Here is a 23,099-nt window from a genome sequence, read left to right as displayed (position 1 = left end):
AATCCTACAAATTCTCTATTTCATTGTTAGAATTAATATGTTATATTTCAAAAGTTTTATATTCATTTTAAACCTCTATAAAAGCCCCACATTTTATTACTTATCCATTAAATTTTTCCTCCAACAATCAAAACATGATATGTTCTTGGTGTTTGAGAGAAAGAAAGAGAGAGAGGGAAAAAATCCTGCTTCCTCTACTTTCCACTCAAGAAGAAAAAGAAAAAATCTAATAGTTCTCTCTATTTCTATGACTATTGATCATTACTCAAATTTTCAAACAATTAATATAAACATATGTTAATTTATAATTTCATCTCAAATTTCAGATTTTATTTTTTTATTATTCTCTTAATTAGTTGTGTTATTTATTTGTTCTTATTTCTTTTTTAATATATTCTTTTATTCATCTACTTTTTTTGTGTGTGCTTGTTTTATCTATTTTGAAATTAAACTATATCGAAAAACTTTAGAGAATAGAAGAATAGAAAAATTCATTTAATTTAGAAAAGGAGTAGTAAAAAAAAAGATAAAATTTGAGTTAAAAAAATAAGTGGAAATATTATAATTGAATTAAAATTTCATGGATTAACAACAGTAGAATAGAATTTTATTTAATAATTTTACATTTTAGAGTGTTTAAAAAATTGATTTTGAATTAATAATATATATATATATATATATATATATATATATATATATATATATATATATATTATAAATTTTAAGAAGAACTAATTAAAACTATTTAACTAAGGTCCCAAATATAATTGAGCCGGCTCTGTATCCAATTCACTTATTAACAATTAAGAACCAACCAGGACCTGCTGCATACACTTCAACTCAATACTCCATGAACAAATAGACACTGATATAACAATTCAATAACTTTTCACCATTGCCCTGCAGCAACTGACGGCCAATCTGGAGCCGGCACTTAAGCAAAAAAACAACTTCATTTCCACTTAAACAACTCAATAGTTTGACACCAGAAAAACAATGCCTCGTGTTTCTTCCTCAAATATAAAAGTAGTAGTCCCTCACCTGATATTCTTATTCTTGATTTCAAGTTTGTCTCTTTAGTTTGATCAATTGTGCTATAGGTAGACTTGATGATGCAAAACTTTGATTTGGCGCCATGTATCCCGCGAAGATGGTGGGAAGTTTCAAAAAGGCGTGAAGCCCAAAGAAAACGCACAATAGTAAAAAGTAAATGTCCGTGCTACGGTACTCGCAGTTTTTTCAAATTCACTTATCTTTTTTTTGTCCAAGACCCGTTTGTCTTTTTTCATGCAAGGCCCGTTTGGTAATATTGTACTTTTCAAAATAATTATTATTAAATATACTATAAAAATAATTAGTTGGAAAGAGATTCAATTAAATGTTTACTAAAATTTACTTTTAAAAGTAATGTAATTAGTTGGAAAGAGATTCAATTAAATGTTTACTAAAATTTACTTTTAAAAGTAATTTGACATTTAAAAGCAGTTGTATGTATGTTCGGTAAATCTTACTATTAAACAGTTGTAAGAATATAAATGATTGAATTGAACATGATATTGAATAAAATTTATTTACACATATATAATCATATATATAAAATACTTTTAGTTGTATTTATATAATAACTAATAACTAAAATAAACATTTTATATTATTTAAATTTATTTACTCCAAGGTTTTGATACATACATAAACTCTCAACAAGATATTTTTAAGATCTGTCTTTGGAAATGTTAAATTATGTAAAGCCCGTATTTTGTATTATTATTATTATTATTATTATTATTATTATTATTATTATTATTACTATTATTTTAGTTTATATGTATTTTACAGAAAATATTAGTATTTTATGTTAATGATGAGTGTTTTAAATTTTAAAATTACTAAATTATTTTTTCAATTTATTAAATACTTTATTAAGAAAGGAAATAAAATCCCTAATGGGTAGGGATATTAATAATGCTTGGCTTATAAAAACTCCTCTTAAGTTATTTTTATTTTTCAAAAACCTAAGAGGCTAATAAAAAAAAGAATGCAGCAGCAAATACAAGAGCAAACTCACGTTTTCCAATAAGAAGAGGGGAAGATTTTGATTGTGTTCCTATTTTCCATTAAAGAAGTTCTTGAGTTCGATTTTGTCTTAAAGGAAGGTAAAAATTAATAATTCTTTGAACTTCTAGTTTAATTGTGATTTCAAGTGACTGATTGAATGATTTTGTGTGTGTTGGTTGATAAAATTGTGAAAGATTGATCATGTATTAACTTATGTTGTTATTAAGTGAAAATAGTGTTGTTATGTTATCTTGAGAAACTGTGAACAATGTACATTGAATGTTATATGATTGCTATTTTCACTAAGTCTCATGCACAAAACTTTATAGTTTATCAAACTAAACATTTTGAACTTTCTATCCATAAGTTTATTGTTAAAAAATTCATTGTTTATTAATTGTTTTAATTTTTTGAATTTGGAACACTGGTGCTAAAAAATTTTGATTTTCAGTAGTAATTCTCACTTCAATAATTTATTTCATAACTGAAACAACTTCTGAAAATTCTAGGAATTTTTATTACTTTACACATATAAGTCTAGTTTATGTGTTTTAAATTCAAAATTTTTGGCTTTTTATAAAAATCATAGAGTTGGGCTGCTATAGTTCTCGAAGCGTTTTTTAGAATTATGAGAGCAGATATTGAAGGAAGCTTGGGTTACTTTTCATTACTAAATGCCTTATAAATTTGACTATTAATTCTTTATTCTCTCCTTTAATCGTTGAAACTGGAATCACTATTTTTGAACATGTATAACTAAAGTTATGAATTTTTTAATCAGCAGTTATATGTTTATATTATCACTAGACAATTTTGATATTTTTGTGGAAAATCAATTTTTGGAGATGTTTATGAACACTAATTAATCTTATTAAATTTTATATTGAATGCCAACATGTTCACGGTAGCTTTTTGTGATATTTATGATTTTCCGACATTTATAATTTGTTTAAAATTAGCTCCTATAAGATAGTGCAGTGTAGTTTAGTGAATTGATATGATTAAGTAAGAGTTCATGGTCTAAGAATTTTTAGGTTTTCCTATCAAAGTCAGAATTGAATAAGATATTGATAAGAATCTTGTCTTGATAATTATAGGCAAAGAATGAGCTCGTGTGGTTAGGGGTTATTAGTGATTTGCTTTGGATTGAAGTAAGTAAATTCATACATAATGTTTATTATGAGTATATATGTAAATATTTGTGAATAAAATAATTTTTTTCAAATGGATTTGGCAATTTATGGTTTTGAAGTTATTCAAAATGTTTCTTAATTTTATTTTAAAAATAACTTTAAAATACTTGTTTCCAATAAATGGTTTTCTTAAAAAAAATGCTAATCTTGGTCAATTCAATGTCTTATAAGAGTGTTCTATCAAAATATCACAGAAAGACTGAAATTGAAAGACTGTAAACTATATTTAAGACTTTGGCTCATAGTCTGTAGTTACCGTTCCAATATAACTAAATAGCTAGCTGCATTGTGTGCACCTACTGATTATTATTGTGGGGGTAATGTACCCTGACTGAACTACTGGCCGAGTCATTAGAAATATAGGTGACATACTGAACTACTATTCGAGTTATGGGGAATACAAGTGACACTACGTGGCACAAGCAAATTTAACAAATGAAAGGTTTTATTGATAAATGATCTCTTAAATGATTATTTATTGAAAGTGATTATTGCATTATGACTTAGCTGATTATGAGTTTTATATTAGATTATGAAATGATTGTTGTTTTCTGATTTATGGTACATCGTAATGATTATTGTTACGATTAATATTATCAAGTTTCATTCCAAATTTCTCTTGAGATTGTTGGGTGAATTTGAGGTGTTACATTTGTTGTATCAGAGCAAACGGTTATAAGATTATGTAGACATGTAAGATAAATAATCAATAGCTTAAGATTGAAATTCTATAAAGGTCTTGTCCACTTTTAAGATCGTAAAGATTTATGAAAGGTAAAATAGGGAGCTAATTATAAGTATATTGGAAAAATTGATGTCATTGATTGATTTGCATGAACAATTTCAGTGTTTCACATTTTTGCTCTTGTTGGAAAGTTAACTTTCAATTCATTGATTTGCTTATATGTGCAGATATGATTTTATTTGTGTTTTTGAAAGAAATACTTATTGAACTTGTTTGTATGTATATGCTTGATGACTAATAGGATAATGCCACTTAGAAATGGTATCAGTCGAACTCTGCCATGAAAGAATGATACAGTGACTCCTAGAGTAATTAACCCTCGGACTAAGGGTGGTACTAGTACTGCCCAATGTACTACTGTGGCAAACGAGGTTGAAACAAGTAATCCACAGGGAGTAACTAATGAAGAAAACCCAACCCTTAGTGAGATGGCTTAGAATGCTAACTTATCAATGCAGATATTAACCGGCATTTTACAAACTCAAACTAGGCTTTTGGAAGGGATGGCTCAGAGTGGAGGTCTTTCTTATAATGTTAAAGGTGGACGGAAGAGTGGTGTTGTAGGCAATTGAGCAATAGTGACATTAAAGTAGTTTAAAAAATTAAGACCACTAGTATTTTAAGGGTCGACCACAGATCCTTTGTCAACAGAGGCATGGTTAAAGCAGATACAAAAGGTGTTGGATGCAGTTGGTTGTATTGATGAGTAAAGGGTGATGTTCGCTACTTTTGTCCTTCAGAGTGAGGCTGATCACTGATGGAAGGCCAAGTCCCATTTACGGAGAACACTAATCACATGAAAGATGTTTGTGGATGCTTTTTATGAGAAAGTATTCACCTCGAAGTGTTGCCAACTAGATGGAGAGGTAGTTTCTAGATCTAATTTAGGGGAATAAGAAGATGGCTGAGTATAAAAATAGGTTCAATGCTTTGTTTCATTTTAATCCTACGTAGTTGACACAGAGGAGAAGAGTAGACTTTTTCTTGAAGGATTGTGTCTGTCTATCAGAGATTCTCTAAAGGATCTTAGGTTGAGAGATTATGTAGACTTGGTGGATAGGCTACTAATAAAGAAATGCACCTGAATGAGTCAAAAAAGAGACAGGATCGACAGAACTAGCAAAGTTGACAGGGGGGATCCCAAATCAAAAGGCCCAAACAGTAAAGGCCCTTAGACTCAGAAGAATTTTAGTAGTTCCTGTAAGGGTGAACAAAAAGGTGCAGAAGGTTTTTTAATTCAGAGGAACATTCCTCCTTATTCTCGTTGTGGGAGGTGGTGATAACTTTATGAAACGAGAGTTATTATGACACTTTTAAACTTAGATTAAGATTACTTAGAGAGTAAATGACATGTTTTTATTGTATTTTAGTTGTATTTTGCATTAACATCCATTTTAGTTTAATTTAATATATTTTGTTTGATTTAGAATAATTGTGTGCTTAGATTATATACACAATTGTAGGTAACCGGAAGCTAAAATTTCAAGTAAGGGATGTTGTTACAATGGGCTTGTAAAAATAAGGAAAGAACTTGACTACATAAGAATTAAAACAAGTCTGCAACAATGCAGATGTTGTAGTCATTGTTGTAGCAATCCTGGAGCATCAACAAAGAAGATTTCACGTGAGATACTTAGCAGTTTGCGATCAGGAGTTTCCAAATCTGGAAGATACGCGACATAAACTTGCAGTTGCCCTAATTTTTAACTATAAAAGAAGTACACATGCAAAGGAAAAAGAGAGCGGTCAAACCAAGAACAAAAACCGAAAAGAAATAAGAGTAAAAGAGAACTCAAGAGCAAGATTTAGGGCTGCATCAGAGGATAAAATTGTAGAGATCAATCAAGAAACCAATTTTTTTATTCTTTTCTTGTTTTCTTATTTTCTCTTTAATCATAGGGATGTATTTAATGGCTGAAACTATTTTATTTTATTTTTTCGCAAATCATGAACTAAATTTATTTGTGGTTCAGTGATAAACAATCTTAATGGTTCATTGACTGATTATATGTGGTGCTGCATGTTTGCTATAGCACTTTGTTTTTATAATGCTTATATATATTTATTATTTCGGCTGACCACCCATTTAATGATACTAACTAAGAAAGAGCCATAAAAGGGCCTATCTTAGTGAAACATATCAGAGTAGTACTTGGTTTTAGATTTGGTTTCTTGAGTTGAGTTTTACTTGATTCCAAAAGGGTTATGCTTAATCTAAAATTAGTGATGAACTAGAATAGGGATTCACCTTGTAGGGTAATTAAAAACTAAGCATGTAATGTTATATCTTATGTTAGCATAACAATTGGTCACTGTTAGGTAACATAAATATATAAGATATCCAACAAGCGACAGCTGAGGATACATAAGGATTCTGCCCAGTGTTGTAGTAGATGTTCTAGCAATTAAACCTAAAATTGAAAGAAATAGTCAAACCCATTAAAAGAGTTTAATCACTCAACTACTCTATTCCCATTGGTGTTATCTTTGTGTTTGATGAGAAATTTATTTATTGTATTTTTAATTATTGCATCTTTATTTTAATTAGTTTACTATTTTCATTAGTTATCTTGTCTTAATTTAGAACACAAATTGCATTGTTAAAGATTGCTGTAATAAATTTGATAACATCAATTCCTAGGCAAACGATCTTAAATACTTATCATTATATTACTCGTTGCGTACACTTGCAAATTGACACCAATAACATTTAAATTCATTACAATAGGAGGCATCGAGGTGAATATTATATGAATATTGGTGCTTGCTTTAGCTATAGGGAAACTAGTCACATGGTCAAAGATTGTCCTAAGAGGCGTAATAATGCTGCTAGCACCCAAACTGAGGAGAGTCAAAAGAAGAGGCCAAGAGCTCAGGGTTTAGGTTTTGTGATAGCATAACAGAATGCTAAGGCATCTAATGATGTTGCGATAGGTGCACTATCTCTGTTTTCTCAAGATGCTAAAGTTCTATTTAATTCTGGTTGCACCATTCTTTTGTATCAATTGTATTTCTTATCATACGGATAAAAATACCGAGCCTTTTGAATGTTACTTGTATGGGTGATAACATGATTGTGAACCAAGTTTATAAGTCTTGTCTGCTTAGTTTTGAGGATAGAAATTTTTTTGTTGATTTGTTACCAATTATGATGCACGGTTTTAATGTTATTTTGGGTATGAATTAGTCAATAACTTATCATGCTAGTGTTAATCATTTCTCTAGGGAAATTGTTTTTAAAATTCCTGGAGAAACATAATTTTAATTTCAAGGCAACTGAAAAAATTACAAGGGGTTGATATATGTACTTAAGGCTAATAAGATGTTAGCAAAAGGATGCTAAGGCTTTTTAGCTTACGTAGTGAACGATAATAATAGTGAGGTTTCCCTAAGAGATATTTCAATGGTTAAGGAATTTTCAGATGTATTTCTTGAGGAATTGTTTGGTTTACCTCTTGATCAAGAAATCAAATTTTCTATTGATTTACTCCTGGCACTGCACCTATGTCCAAAGCACCTTACTACATGACACCTCTTAAATTGAAGGAATTTAAAGTTCAACTGCAAGGACTTCTTGATAAAGGTTTTATTTGCCCTAGTGTATCTTCTTGGGGAGCTCTGGTATTGTTTGTGAAGAAGAAAGATGGTTCTATGCAGTTATGCATTGATTACTGACAATTGAACACAATTACTATCAAGAATAGATGCCCATTTCTCGTATTGATGATCTTTTTGATCCACTACAAGGTGCAGCAGTATTCTTAAAATTTGAATTCAGTATATCGTTTTACAATCGTAAAAACAAGAAATTTTTATGTGATTTAACAGATGTTATTGGTTATTAAAGGAAGTTATATGCTCTGAGCTTACACGAAACCCTTGGAGTTATTGAGGATGTTGATTGTTAACCAAAAATTAGAGCTTTGAGTCTAAAAAGAGCTATTTCTTCTATCTATTATTTCAAAGTATTTCATGGGATGTTTGCTTGAATCAAATGGGAAAATTTTGTTACACAGAAGAAAAAAGTTTAAACTTAATAATCTGGTAAAGGTAAGCTGTTGTAGAAACTAGAGAGCTTTAATTAAATTACCAATAATGACAAAATACACCCATTTCGCAAATGAAGACTTGGGCACTCGACATTGAATGATTACATGGATTATGAAATACAGGACATATGAGTTTGATCAAACTATCAAGGGACTCGTTATTGACATGAGATATAACGATGATGATGGTGATGATGATATTGTCATAGTCATTGTCTCATCAATGATAACATTTAATTAAGGGTATTTTAGTAATTTGAAACAATCAAATCCAATTATATGATAAAGTAAATATATCAATGGGAATAAACAATTTTTCTGATTAATAAAATAAATGAGGTATTTTATTCAAATATCTTAATTGCATTTATATTTGTATTAAAGTCCATTTAATCATATTATATGTATTTATGTGATCACCATGTGGATTCACAGAAGACATAAATACAAGTTATCTTATGATTAAATAAATTTAGTTCACAGTTGATAAATAAAGTTGGGCACTTTATTTAGGTATAGACTGTAATAAATTCATTGAATGATTTGTCTTAATCATGTATGAATTTATTGATGTAGTACGACTACATTGAACAGGATCACATATGAGATTTAATTAACTTTGTAATAACTGTCAGGCTTATTAAATCTCATAGGCGTTGATTTTACTGTAATCTTAATCTTGAGTTAATTATGATTTCATGATTGTAATTGTTATTCCATTTGAGTTACCAATGGGCATGACACAGCCTTGTGGTCAAGATTACCCGGTATCTTGGTGGGAGCAATTATGAGTATTGGAGTTATGGATTAACAATATAGAATTTGTACAACACATCTCTTGATGGGTTTTCGGCACTTGATCATAGAATTCTCTGGCCAGAGTGTGTCAACATATTTAGTATGTTGAAAATGATCATTAGAGAAAACCAGTAAGGATCAAGGAATAAGATGTTATTAAATTGATTGGACAGTTGAGATATCAATTTAATTAACGATGTGGTACAAAGGATTGTGCAGTAAAGAAATCAATGTGGCTTGGGACGAATTATTATTCGAGCATACAATTATGGAAGTCAGTTCCAATCTTTTAGTAGAGTAGATTTGGAATTAAATAATTGGGCTAGTTTAATTACAAGCCTAATTATTGTAGCCACTATTGTATGTTCCTAAATGATCCCCGGGTTAGCTCATTTAATTAACTGCACCACTACTGAACTAATAAGTAAGATAACTAGCCATTTGGGTCAAAAGCCTAAATATATCATTTAGTGAGAGGCTCCATTTAATTAGCTTTTGTATAAGGGGCCTTATGTTATTTTACAAGGTGGGTCCCCTATTGAAAAAGAAAATAACGTGAGTTTTATTTAGAGCATTTTTTTTGGAGCCTATGGTTTTTACTAAAGGGTGATATAAAAGGCTTATTTTTCCTTAAAGAAAAATGGAGAAGCCACTTTATATAGATCAGAGAATAAGATTTTTCTCTCCATTATTGAGAAAAAAATTTTCTCGTGCTAGTTGCTTTGGTAGTGATAAAGGCGCCCACACGTCAAGTGCAGATCGAACCTGAGTCATAACCTGGAAGATCATTGGAGACTGTTCAGGATCTAACAAGCGTGGTGGTGACGGATCGTGATCTAACAAGAGTGGTGGTGGCGGATCGTGATCTAGGAGCCTAAAACACTTCAGCGGAAAAAGCCAACTCGGATTTTCAAGGTACGATTTCTGGATTACGTATTCCTATATATTATATGAGCGCGGTCCTTAAAAGGTTTTATAAAATTTTAAAAACCTGATTTTACCCAACAATTGGTATCAAAGCCATCTCATATTAATATATAAGAATTTTGTATGAAATCATTCTTGAAATTTATGTATTAGAGTGGCACAATTTATTCAGATATATATTATTTGTTTAATATATGAATGAAGCATGTTTTGGTTTGTCTTAATTCATGGTTAGATTTTTCGTTGTATTTTTCTTTGGATCTGTAACAGGAGGGGTGATTTTTTATCATCATGTTTCCCTCTTGATTTTTTTTCTGTTATAGAATTTTTGTAAGCCAAAAATTGGCCTAGGAAATTTGTAAATCAACGGAAAATAATCACGGATGTCAGATCAGAGGAAACGGAGGCCGGATATTTCAGAAGCATGCTGCCAGCAGCCACGAGCAACAGCAGCGCGCGCGGCCCACGTGGGCAGCAGCGCGCGCGGCAAGCGCGCTGTGTGCGCAGTGGCTGGCAGCTGCAGCACGCGACCAGCAGCTGCAGCGTGCAACCAGCAGCGTGAGCAAGGGCTTCCAGTTGCGCGCGCGTCGGTTGATGTTTTCCGGTGTGACGGCGGCAGCAAATTGGCGTCGGAGATGCGTGAACAGTCGCTGCCTTTTGTGGAGATGGCGGCTGGGGAAGATGAAAGAAAGAAAAATATGATTTTAGGGTTTCATGGTTTTTATCATGGAGGTCCCTATGGTTTCATAAGTTTTCTTTCGGGCAGAAATGTTTCAATTTTTTGCGTTTAAATCCAAAAACAGTTTTGGGCTTAAAGAATCCTAGTTTTAGGCCCAATTTAAATTTGGGCTTAATGGATTAAAATGCATAGATAAAATTGAGCACATTAAATTTATTTTTTGGTCCAAAAGTTTTATTTTAATAAAAAAAATTTTAATTATTTTTTTTTTCAAAATTAAAATTGGACCAATTATAAATTTAAAAGCCTAATTTTTCCTAGTCCATTAACAAAGACAAGATTATGGAAGATGGACATTGACAAAGAAGCCCAATGAAGATTAGGCTTAGGGTTAATGTATTTTTCATTATTAGGAAAGCCATGAATTAAGATTATTTAATTGTTTTTCTATATGTTTTGTTATGGATAATAACATGCCATGATAACATGTCATATAGAATAGGTAGTGCCACTCTATGCATAATGATACATGTCATTCATTAATAATGAATTTCATTATATTGTTTGAAATTTGCATATGCTTAATAATATTTGATATCATCTAGATAATATTATAGGAAGCACGCAATTAACAATATGTATGTTTTAAAAAGGAAAAATCAATTTTAAAATATTGAGTGGGAGAGGGAAAATTCAAGATAATTTTTCCACGGGCTCCATTGTTAGTTCAATAATAAAATTATATATATACCTCGACTTCATGATACGGTGATGCTCCCTACGGAGGGTATATATATTGGATATTTTATTTGATGAACTTCTTCAAAGATAAAATTGAAATATTTTTTCAATCGATTGTTCGCCCCAACGGTGACTATTGATATGAAAAATACGTAGATTGAAACAATGGTTATACACTCAACTAAAGTTTGTTATTAACCTTCCCAACGAAGCTCTGTTAACAAATTTAGGCCCAAAGGGATAATGATAATTATTTATCATGTCTCTACATGAAAGTAAATAATCTAATGGATAATTGGGTCTAGTAAGTGTAGACATGACTTCCCCAACGGATAGCTTGTCAAAGCGGTACTAGATTATCATTACAATAAATTAAAATGCATTTATAGATTTTTGCATTTTTGTCATTTATTGTGAATATTGTTTCAAAGTATTTATGCATGTTTATTTTATTTTTTTCAGAAAATGTCTTCCATCAACCCATTATTACTTATCCTTGTTAAAAATGAACTCACTGGCGAAAATTATTTAGATTGGAAACGCAATCTATTTAATATTCTCACTGCTAAGGGAAGCAAATATGTCTTGACCCAGCCTTGCCCTCCTGAACCATCGTTATACGATTATAGAAATCAGAGGGAGCCTTATAAGAAATGGTGCGAAGCTAACAAAATGGCTAAGCGCTATATATTGGCTTCGATTTCTGTGGAACTGCATAAGAAACATCGGAGCATGGAAACAGCCACTGAAATAATGGCTTGTCTTCATCAGATGTTTGGGTAAAATACCCATTTTGCTAGAGAAGCGGCATTAAAACGTATTACGGATACTAAGATGGAAGAGGGCACAAAAGTTCGTGATCATGTCCTCAAAATGATGGACTATTTGAATGAGGTAGAGATTCATGGTGTTCAAATCAATGATAAATCAAAGATTAACATGGTGATTGAATCTTTACCTGATACATTCAAAGAGTTTAAGGTTAGTTATATCTTAAACAATAAAGATATGACCTTAATTGAATTAATGCACGAACTACATGCTATAGAAGAATTCTATCATAGCAGAAAACTTCCTGAAAAAGGATTCTCTTCAAGGCTTAAGTCGAAAGACAAGAATGAGCAAGCAAGAGTTGGGATCGGCAAACTGTCCACTAAAAGAAGTGGCAAGCCAAAAGGTGAGTGTTACAAATGTGGACAGAAGGGTCACTGGAAGAAAGATTGTCCTAAGATTATTAAAATCAGGTATAGGAAATCTTTAAGCTTCCTAATTAGTTCAGATTTCTATTGATTCATACAATAATGAATTCTGAGATAACTAATCTTATTTATAATTCATTTATTTGGTTTTCAGGAAACCAAGAGATTAAGTGAAGAAAGCTTCAAACAGCAGTTGAGGACATGCTAGTTTATATCAATTGAAAGACTAGATCAATTTTACAAGACTTTAGTTTTGATATTTGTCTTTATTTTTCCAATTATTAGAGGAATATTAATTTCGGTGACTTGTTTTAATAAACAGGAGTACACTGTTATTTTTTGATCCTCTGTCTATTATTTATTTTGGTTATTTATAAAGACAATTTATATCATATAAGTCCATTGATCTATTCAAAGTAAGATATAATGATAAAGAGTATATGCATTTATCTAAGAAAAGAAATGTTTCTTCAAACCAAAATTACCTCTGATATTTATGCTTAAGTCATATAAACTATAATAAGATTTTAAGAAAATGATTAATGATAGACTTGTTGGCCTATTAAGATTGATCATTGTAACTCTATAAATCTCATTTAGAAAAGTAATATGACAAGGATGCTCTGTTTGAGCTAAAACCATAACATTGTATTTGATGATTTAGCGCATACAAATGTATACGGACTAATCAGTTTACATGTTATAAGAGGTTGTGAGTATTCTATCAAACTTGTTGATGAATATTCATTTTATTTATGTTTGTCTAAGTGCGTCATGATTCCATTGCTTTTGAAATTCAAAAGAGTACATGGATAAGACAGAAGCAATTAGACAGGAACATAAAAGAACATCGATATGATCGAAACAAAGAATATCTCTATGGAGAATTCAAGCACTATTTGGTTGTCAATGAACACTATAATACAATAGTGTAATTAAATGAAGAAACAAGATTCTTTTGGATAAGACAAGATATATACTAAGTGGTTTATCATTTACCTTTTTGATTCCAGATACTAGTATTTAAAACTACAAAGTTTATTGAACTTAGTTTCATCTATCTCGGTGTCTACTACTCCAAGAAATTATGAAAAAGTCACAAATATGGTTTGAGACACATTCGTATTTGGAGTTTACTAGTATTTCTACTAGAATCAGAGATAGACAAGATGGATTCGTGTTCAGAAGCTTGCATGTTTTAGGTATCTTAAAGGAATAAGGGAAAGTCTGAATTATAGTCCTCAAGATAGGAATGTATTTATAGAAATATTCTTTACTTTCTTTAAGGAAGACTCTATAATGACTTATAACCTAAGAGTAAGACAAAACTAGAGAAATAAAAGAGATCAGGTTGATGCTCAGCTTTCAACACCTGTTATAGAACAGGAAGAACAGCAACAACCAGCTGATCAGCACAGGATTATCCTTGAACAACCATCACTTTTAGAACCTTGTCGTAGTGGGAGGGTAACTAGGTTACCTGTGAGATACATATTTTTGGGAGAAACCTATATGGCTATCTCAGATGAACATGTACAAAATCCCACTAGTTACAACGAAGCTCTAATAGATAGAGATGTTAAATTTTGGAAAAAGGCCATGAATCAAGAAATGGAATCTGTGTATTCCAATAAAGTCTGGGAACTTGTAGAGGCACCAAATGGGGTAAAACCTATAGACTGCAAGTGAATCTACAAGAGAAAAAGAGGAGTAGACGGAAGGGTGGAAACATTTAAAGCAAGATTAGTAGCCGAATGGTTTACTCAGAAAGAATGAATCGATTATGAGGAAACCTTTTTCTACGGTTGCTATGCTTAAATCCATCAGGATTCTGCTCTCCATTGCTGCAGTGCTAGATTATGAAATTTGGCAAATGGATGTCAAGACTGCCTTTCTTAACGAGCATCTTGAAGAAAACATCTACATGCAGCAACCAGATGGATTTATACAAAAAGGCCAAGAACACATGGTATGTAAGTTGCAGAGATCCATTTATGGATTGAAGCAAGCATCCCGGTCATGGAACATCAGATTTGATCAAGCGATTAAATCACTTGGATTCATTCAGAACATTGATGAACCATGTGTGTACAAAAAAATTCAGGAAAAATTTGTAGCCTTCCTAGTTCTTTGTGTAAACAATATTCTCCTGATTGGAAACGATATAGGAGTGTTGACTACAATAAAGATTTGGTTAGCAAAATAATTTGATATGAAAGACCTGGGGAGGCAAGTTATATTCTTGGTATCAAGTTACTACGAGACCGGAAGAATAAAACTTTAGCCTTGTCTCAAGCGATCTATATCGATAAGATATTGGCTAGATTTAGCATGGAAAATTCCAAGACTGGTTTATTACCATTCAGACATGGAATTACATTCTCTAAGGATCAATCACCTAAAACATCTGAAGAGATAGAGAGAAAGAGACGAGTTCCCTATGCAGACGCTGTGGGAAGTCTCGTGTATGCCATGCTTTGCACTAGGCCAGACATCTGTTTTGCGGTAGGGATGGTTAGCAGATATCAATTTAATCCTGGACCTCAATACTGGACTGCAGTCAAGTATATTATAAAGTATCTGAAAAGAACTAAAAATTATATGCTTGTGTATTCTGGTGATGAACTCATTCTAGTGGGTTATACTAATTCTGATTTTTTGTCAGATAAGGATTTTAGAAAATCAACTTCTGGCTATGTGTTTACATTGGGAAGTGGAGCTATTAGTTGGATGAGTGTGAAACAATCTTGTATCACAGACTCAATAACTAAAGCTGAATATGTGGCTACATCTGAAGCTGCAAAAGAAGCTATATGGCTCTGCAAGTTCCTACGAAATCTTGAGGTGGTACCTGTTGTAACTGCACCCCTTAAACTATTTTGTGATAATGGTGGTGTGGTAGCTCAATCTAAGGAACCAAGGAACCACAAGAAACAAAACATATTGAAAGGAAGTATCATCTTATAAGGGAATAGTGTAGAAAGGTTATATGAAAGTACCCCAAATGGCATTAGATGCTAAATGGCAGATCTTATTACAATGGCCATTAGTGGGAAACCTTTATAACCTGCACTTAGAGTCCTAGAGCATGTGCAATATGCCAGATATGCTTTGAGAGCTAGTGGGAGATTGTTGGGATAATATGCTCTTTAAAAGCATATGTGTTTATTTAATTGTAATAAACAATTTTTCTGATTAATAAAATAAATGAGGTATTTTATTCAAATATCTTAATTGCATTTATATTTGTATTAAAGTCCATTTAATCATATTATATGTATTTATGTGATCACCATGTGGATTCACAGAAGACATAAATACAAGTTATCTTATGATTAAATAAATTTAGCTCACAGTTGATAAATAAAGTTGGGCACTTTATTTAGGTATAGACTATAATAAATTCATTGAATGATTTGTCTTAATCATGTATGAATTTATTGATGTAGTATGACTACATTGAACAGGATCACATATGAGATTTAATTAACTTTGTAATAACTGTCAGACTTATTAAATCTCATAGGCGTTGATTTTACTGTAATCTTAATCTTGAGTTAATTATGATTTCATGATTGTAATTGTTATTCCATTTGAGTTACCAATGGGCACGACACAGCCTTGTGGTCAAGATTACCCGGTATCTTGGTGGGAGCAATTATGAGTATTGGAGTTATGGATTAACAATATAGAATTTGTACAACACATCTCTTGATGGGTTTTCGGCACTTGATCATAGAATTCTCTGGCCAGAGTGTGTCAACATATTTAGTATGTTGAAAATGATCATTAGAGAAAACCAGTAAGGATCAAGGAATAAGATGTTATTAAATTGATTGGACAGTTGAGATATCAATTTAATTAACGATGTGGTACAAAGGATTGTGCAGTAAAGAAATCAATGTGGCTTGGGACGAATTATTATTCGAGCATACAATTATGGAAGTCAGTTCCAATCTTTTAGTAGAGTAGATTTAGAATTAAATAATTGGGCTAGTTTAATTACATGCCTAATTATTGTAGCCACTATTGTATGTTCCCAAATGATTCCCGGGTTAGCTCATTTAATTGACTGCACCACTACTGGACTAATAAGTAAGATAACTAGCCATTTGGGTCAAAAGCCTAAATATATCATTTAGTGAGAGGCTCCATTTAATTAGCTTTTGTATAAGGGGCCTTATGTTATTTTACAAGGTGGGTCCCCTATTGAAAAAGAAAATAACGTGAGTTTTATTTAGAGCATTTTTTTTGGAGCCTAGGGTTTTCACTAACGGGTGATATAAAAGGCTTATTTTTCCCTAAAGAAAAATGGAGAAGCCACTTTATACAGATCAGAGAATAAGATTTTTCTCTCCATTGTTGAGAGAAAAATTTTCTCGTGCTAGTTGCTTTGGTAGTGATAAAGGCGCCCACACGTCAAGTGCAGATCGAACCTGAGTCATAACCTGGAAGATCATTGGAGACTGTTCGTGATCTAACAAGCGTGGTGGTGACGGATCGTGATCTAACAAGAGTGGTGGTGGCGGATCGTGATCTAACAAGAGTGGTGGTGGCGGATCGTGATCTAGGAGCCTAAAACACTTCAGCGGAAAAAGCCAACTCGGATTTTCAAGGTACGATTTTTGGATTACGTATTCCTATATATTATATAAGAGCGGTCCTTAAAAGGTTTTATAAAATTTTAAAAACCTGATTTTACCCAACAGTCTCAGTTGAGATTGGCCAATCTTGATCCCTCCCGATCATGAATTATGGGGAATGACCATTCTGAATCCCAATTGAAATAGTAAATCATATCAAAAAATATTTTCCAAGTCTCTACCAATTAAAATCTTGAACCAATCGAAATCCAGATGTCCTAATATTATCCATTTACTATGAAATTTACCAAACCAATTTTTTTTCATTTGTTAAATGGGAATGTCGTTACAAAAATAACAATAATTAAAGTGATCGTTGTTGGGTTTTGCCTTGGGTCCATCATGTTTGTTTTCTCTAAAGATTTCTTTTTAATTTAGTTAATTAAAAATTAAAATAATAATCGCGACAATTGGGACATTCAGGATTTCAATAGTCACATTAAGCATAGTGAATCTTGTTTCGAATGGTAAATCAAGAAAAAAAATTTAGTTCTGAATCCTGATCTAAATTATAGATCGAGACGAAAAAAAAAATTGTATTGAATCTCATATTGTTAAGGATGGCATCCCGAATCGTGATCGTGATTTGAGAAATTCTGTCAATCCTATTATCATTCCTCGTTTCAATTTTTATCCATTTCGATTTTAACCCATGTTACCAGTTGATAAACATACCATTAATGGTTAAGAAGAAAATTCAAAGCATTTTGTTTAATTATGGGACAACATTCTTATTGTACATAAATAATGGGTGCTATATTTAACGTAATTTTTTAAGTTTTAAAGCTAAATTTTAGATATCAAGTTTGCGAAGTTCTTTGGCCGTCAGCAATTTTCGTGCGCCTCTCCTGCCGTTATAAACCAAATGAATGCATTTCATTTGACTAAAATACCCTTACAATGTTAAGAGTACTGAAATTTGGTGATGGTTTAACTGATAAAAACTACAACTGTGAGCGTTAAAATGATGCTTGCCAAAACTAGTAGTTTTTTAGCCCTTTTAGACAAACAACAAAGACTTAAACTTAATTGGTAATACCTCAGCACATAAAACAATTTACTTGTTTGAGAAGTTAACGTAAGCAAAGACTTAATTAGTAATACCTCAGTATATGAAACAATTTACTTGTTTGAAAAGTTAACGTGTACTTTTAAAATTTGAAAAGATGAATTTAATAAGTTCATCGTGACGTGTCGTTACAGTCTTCACTAGGCTCGCCATTGCCGTCTTATTTGCTGGTACTTGCTGGTGAGAATCTTATTTAGTTTGTGTTAAGTTTTTCCTGCAATAATTTTTTTTTATTATACATAAAATCTGTGTACAATCATAGCTATGATGTCTATTTCCTTCCACACGCTATAGTTAGTGCGGATCTACATTTTGCAATCGGGTAATTTTTAAAAACCACCCCCGAGGTTTGCCTCTGATACACTTAGAGAGAACATATGCATATATTGACAACATACCCCCTGGCCGTTTATAAGAGTTATACATCCGTTAGGTAATTGAGGGCAATAATGTAAATGGCATATTTTTTAATTTTTAAATCTTACAAAAGCTGATATAAAGTGATTGATTAGACAAGAGAATCTAGAGAATGGACATGACTTTGAAGCTAGTGAAACCCGAGGGGGTAGGAACCCATTTTCAAATACACTGACAATGCTTATCTTCATTTCTTCTTCTTCTTTTTTTTGAACATAACTTTAACACCCGCTGAATTTAGCAATAGCAGAGGCACGCGTACATACACTTAGCTAACAAGTCATTTGCTCAACTATGCTTCCATCTGAATTTCAGCGACGACCGGCATCTGAACAGCCGGCGATTGAAGAGAGTAACAAGTGTGTATTTCTACGAAAGTTTAAAACTGAAGTTGGGTTTTATTATATTCTTGGATTTTGTTAAATTGTTGCTAGTTAGACACTTCGTATTTTTTATATAGTTAATTAAACTATATAACTCAAGAAATCAAACACTGATTTTTTTTTTTTTACCTGCTTGGTTGTTCTTCAAAAGAAACGGTAACCGAATTAGAATCCTCTCCATTAGGCTTTTGAATGCAAACCCAATTCGCAGATTCAGCCTCTAGATATGCAAATCTTCTTATCTTTACAATCACTCTGGCTTTTTTACTTATATTCAGCCCCGTGTCGGCTTTGGTCTGGTCTAGCTTATCCGGTTTGAGTGTTTCCATGATTCGTAGCAAAGCAAAACCGAAAGAATGAGATGTTACTTTGGGAAAATGAATTGATTTTTAAAACTGAAGTTGAGTTTTATTATATTCTTAGATTTTGTTGAATTGTTGGTAGTTAGACACTTCTTATTTTTTATATAGTTAATTAAGATTTTTACAAATTGAAGCAATGACCAAAAATGAATTGATTTTTAAGTTGATAATCATTGGATATATTATGTAAACTCTGAAAACGAATTAATTCTTGATGATTTTGGACTATGATCTGTGAATGTTTATTGAAATTTTACAGCCAAAATGTATATATTTCTTTATGTATAATTTGCAATGTTAGAGCTCATGCCATTGCTTATATAATTTTGTATTGCTACATTTAAGAGCTGACAACAATGAGGCTGACAATGGAAATGAAGAGCTGCATTATGGTTATGCTGGATTTGCAAATGAACTTGATGAATTTGAAGATGATTATGAGTATGAGGCTGCTGTAGATGGATCATATCCAGATAATTCTGATTCGAGCCATTTATTTGGAAGTGAAAGTGACAGTGACAGAGATCTTGATGATTATGAATCTGGGGATGACAGTGGAGATGATTCAGAGGATGATTTTGAAGAACAAGCTTGCATTAGATATGAAAAAAATGCAGGTGGCTTTGAGTTCAATTCTGTTGGAGATGAGATAGTGTTGAGGCCTGGACAGTTGTTTGTCAGTGTGTATGAGTTAAGAAAGGTTTTAAAAGTGTTTGCTATTAGGAATGGATTTAGATTGAAGAGGCTGAAAAATGAGAAAACAAGAGTGACATGCGTGTGTGCAGCAGCAGGATGCACTTGGAGAATCCACGCAAGCCTTAATTGGAATAAAAAGTCATTTCAGATTAAGACTCATTGTCCAGATCACACTTGTCCTAGAGTTGATGATAATTTTGAAGCCTCTTCAAATTGGATAGCAGCCACATATCTACATCTATTCAAAGCCAACCCCGACATCAAGATTTCTGTTATTGCAGCTGGTTTAATGCAAAAGTATGGAATTGAATGTAATAATCAGAGGTTGTATAGAGCCAAAAGAAAAGCATTTGAGTTGCTTGGTCAGGACCATAAGGCTAGCTACAGCAAACTATTTAGGTATATGCATGCTTTATTGAATTCTAACCCTGGTTCTACTGTATCTCTTGAAAGGGATTGGTTTGGTGGTGCTGAGTTTCCAATATTCAAGAGGTTCTTCATTTGTTTTGATAGCAGTAGAAGAGGATTTTTTGAAGGATGTAGACCAATGATTGGGGTTGATGGCTGTCACTTAAAAGGACCGTATAGAGGTGTTCTTTTGACAGCTGTGAGCATTGATGCAAATTATGGCATTTACCCTTTGGCAATGTGTGTGGCTGAGAATGAAAACAATGACTCATGGCAATATTTTATGGATAAACTATATGATCAAGTGGGTTGTAATGGTGGTGAAGGATTATGCTTTATTAGTGATAGGCAAAAGGGTGTGCTCAATGCCTTAGATAGAATATTCCCTTTATCATTAAAGAGATATTGCTGCAGACACATCTACGCGAACTTCAAGCAAAAGTTTCCTGGATTGTTGCTGAAAAAAGTATTTTGGAGAGCCTGTAGAAGTTCAAATGTTGCCGACTTTAACTCCCATATGGAAGAACTGAAAACTATAAGTCCTGAAGGGTATGAATGGCTCATGAAAATCCCCACCGTGTGTTGGGCAAAGCATCTATTCCCTCCACATACTAAATGCAGCCACGTTACTAATAATATGACTGAATCTTTTAACAATTGGATTAACAATTTCAGAGGTTTACTAATTGTGAGAATGTTTGAGGAGATACGAAGGAAAACTATGCGCTTGATTCATAGGAGACATGAGGCAGCCCTTGGATGGAATAATGAGCTGCCACCAGTGGTTAGAAGGAAGATTATTAAGGGAAGAGAAGAGGCAAGATCACTTTCTGTCATTTTTGGGCATAATGAAACATTCGAGATCCTTGAAGATGTGACCAAGATCGTTGTTGTTGATCTATTAAAGAGAAAGTGTGATTGTAGTGAATGGGCTATTTCTGGAATGCCTTGCAAACATGCCCTCTGCTGCATAGATGCCAAGAGGTATAATGTTGAAGACTATGTACATCCATTTCTGAAAAAGGCAGCTTATATTGCCGCTTACAAGCATCAAATCATACCAGTTCCTGATGAGAAGAGGTGGCCACTTGTACTTCATGATAACTTACAGCCACCGGCAATTATAAGGTCTGTTGGCAGACCTCAAACTAAGAGAAGGAGAGAAGCTGGTGAATCTTCAACATTCAAGCAAAGCTCAAGTGTTAGGTGCTCTCGATGTGACCACTGGGGCCATAACAAGAGAACTTGTCCAAGAGCAATTAACGATCAAATGAGAAAAGACAAGGTAAATGTATTTGTAATTACGCTTTAACTTATAAAATATTAACATAATTATATGATTTTCATTTTATTTTGTAGGCACTGGTTTCTGATACGAGCTCACAACATGTAGACATTCAAATCAGCCAAACACAGTCATCTGCTCAGAATAATGGTATCTCTTCAATCCTTAAAATAATGCCAACTGATATAATATCCTTATTTGGATCACTTTGTTTTATTCTGAATATGGGTTAAGGTAACTAGAATGAAAAACCTCAGCATAATCTAATTAGCAGAGTTTATTACTGCTGCCCAGCTCACTTAGCTAACTAGTCCTAAGTTAGTTATATTGTTAGCTTGAAAGCAAAAGTATATACTATGTAGAAGATTCAAAATCCTTAGATATAACTTGTGTAACTAGAACCAATTCACTCAGTTTTAATTCGCATACTTCAGCTCATAACTCTATTTTTTTCCTTCGTTTGTTTAGTTACCAAATAAACATTCTAGAATCTGAATATATGCAATATGTTTGTAGGGCATTTGACTCAAGAATGAAGTCTGATTTGAAGCTTAAAGCATCCAACAGTATGTAGAACATTATGCTCAAAATTTATGACAAGACAAAGCACATAACCTGACCCCATACACTATTTTTTTGCGGGGATCAGATGATGCAACATTTTTTGAAGAATCGAGACGTCGATAGATGATGTATCATCTTTTGCTCACCTAACACATAGGTTTGAGTTTTTTTTAATCACATTTTGTTCAGAAATATAAGCTAACAGTGTGAAGTTACTGCATTCGTCATGTATGTAGCAATTGACTTAGTTATTGCAAACTATTTCTATGATAGTTGCCTTTTTTGTAAGTATGTATATGGTGTGCTTTCTGTCTCTTGTAATGGCTAAGTGTAAGCTAGCCAAACAATGCCTGTTCAAACTCAAATTCTGCTGGAATGCAATTTATCTATTTGGTTATGCCTAATTAGTCACTTTCAATTTATACACTTTCTTTTAAATATATGATAATTTAGTTGTGATGCCTGTTGTTTCAATCTTATGATGATGACGAGATTACTTTGGGTTGATTTGGAGTTGAATGGAAACTTTTCTGCACAGTTTCTTTACCATCCAGTAGTTTAACAAGTCTCAGTTGTGCTTTGATTTGATTGTATTGTGATTATTTGTTGTTGAAGTGGGCTGGTGATACTAGTTTCAAGTATGTTGGCTGATGATGGTGAGATTAAGTTTAGTTGATTTTGAGTATAATGGAGGCTTCACTGGGTAGTTACTGCATTGATACACAAAAATGTTACAAAAGAGCATTTGATGATCCATTTATTTGCTAATGCATATTCATTTAGTTGCTTTAGGTATTATTACATGCATTTGTTGACTAAACATTTACTTAGCAGCTATGACTACACCTATTATTGAAACTACAACAACACAAATGAAAAAAACCAA

General features: G+C 32.4%; 1 protein-coding gene across 1 annotated transcript; it reads left to right on the top strand.

The window, feature by feature from the left end:
• The first annotated feature begins 12,213 nt into the window (after positions 1-12,213).
• On the top strand, positions 12,214-21,891 carry LOC107177123 (uncharacterized). The gene is made up of 4 exons (XM_052432615.1): positions 12,214-12,431; positions 19,606-21,649; positions 21,724-21,799; positions 21,884-21,891. The coding sequence occupies exons 1-4, from the start codon at positions 12,214-12,216 to the stop codon at positions 21,889-21,891; spliced, it is 2,346 nt and encodes a 781-aa protein (XP_052288575.1).
• Positions 21,892-23,099: the final 1,208 nt, after the last annotated feature.

This window comes from Citrus sinensis, chromosome 8 (genome assembly GCF_022201045.2).
Source record: "Citrus sinensis cultivar Valencia sweet orange chromosome 8, DVS_A1.0, whole genome shotgun sequence".
In the NCBI taxonomy this organism is placed as follows: domain Eukaryota; kingdom Viridiplantae; phylum Streptophyta; class Magnoliopsida; order Sapindales; family Rutaceae; genus Citrus; species Citrus sinensis.
The sequence above is the reverse complement of the archived record's forward strand: the minus strand, read 5'-3'. Positions and strand labels throughout refer to the sequence as shown.

What these genes read in the sequence shown, in the direction of transcription:
- LOC107177123 (XM_052432615.1), top strand. Translation starts at nt 12,214, where the DNA reads ATGCACGAACTACATGCTATAGAAGAATTCTATCATAGCAGAAAACTT. An exon ending in CCTAAGATTATTAAAATCAG is followed by an intron (nt 12,432 to 19,605) that starts GTATAGGAAATC and finishes GCTACATTTAAG; the next exon opens with AGCTGACAACAATGAGGCTG. An exon ending in ATCAAATGAGAAAAGACAAG is followed by an intron (nt 21,650 to 21,723) that starts GTAAATGTATTT and finishes TTTATTTTGTAG; the next exon opens with GCACTGGTTTCTGATACGAG.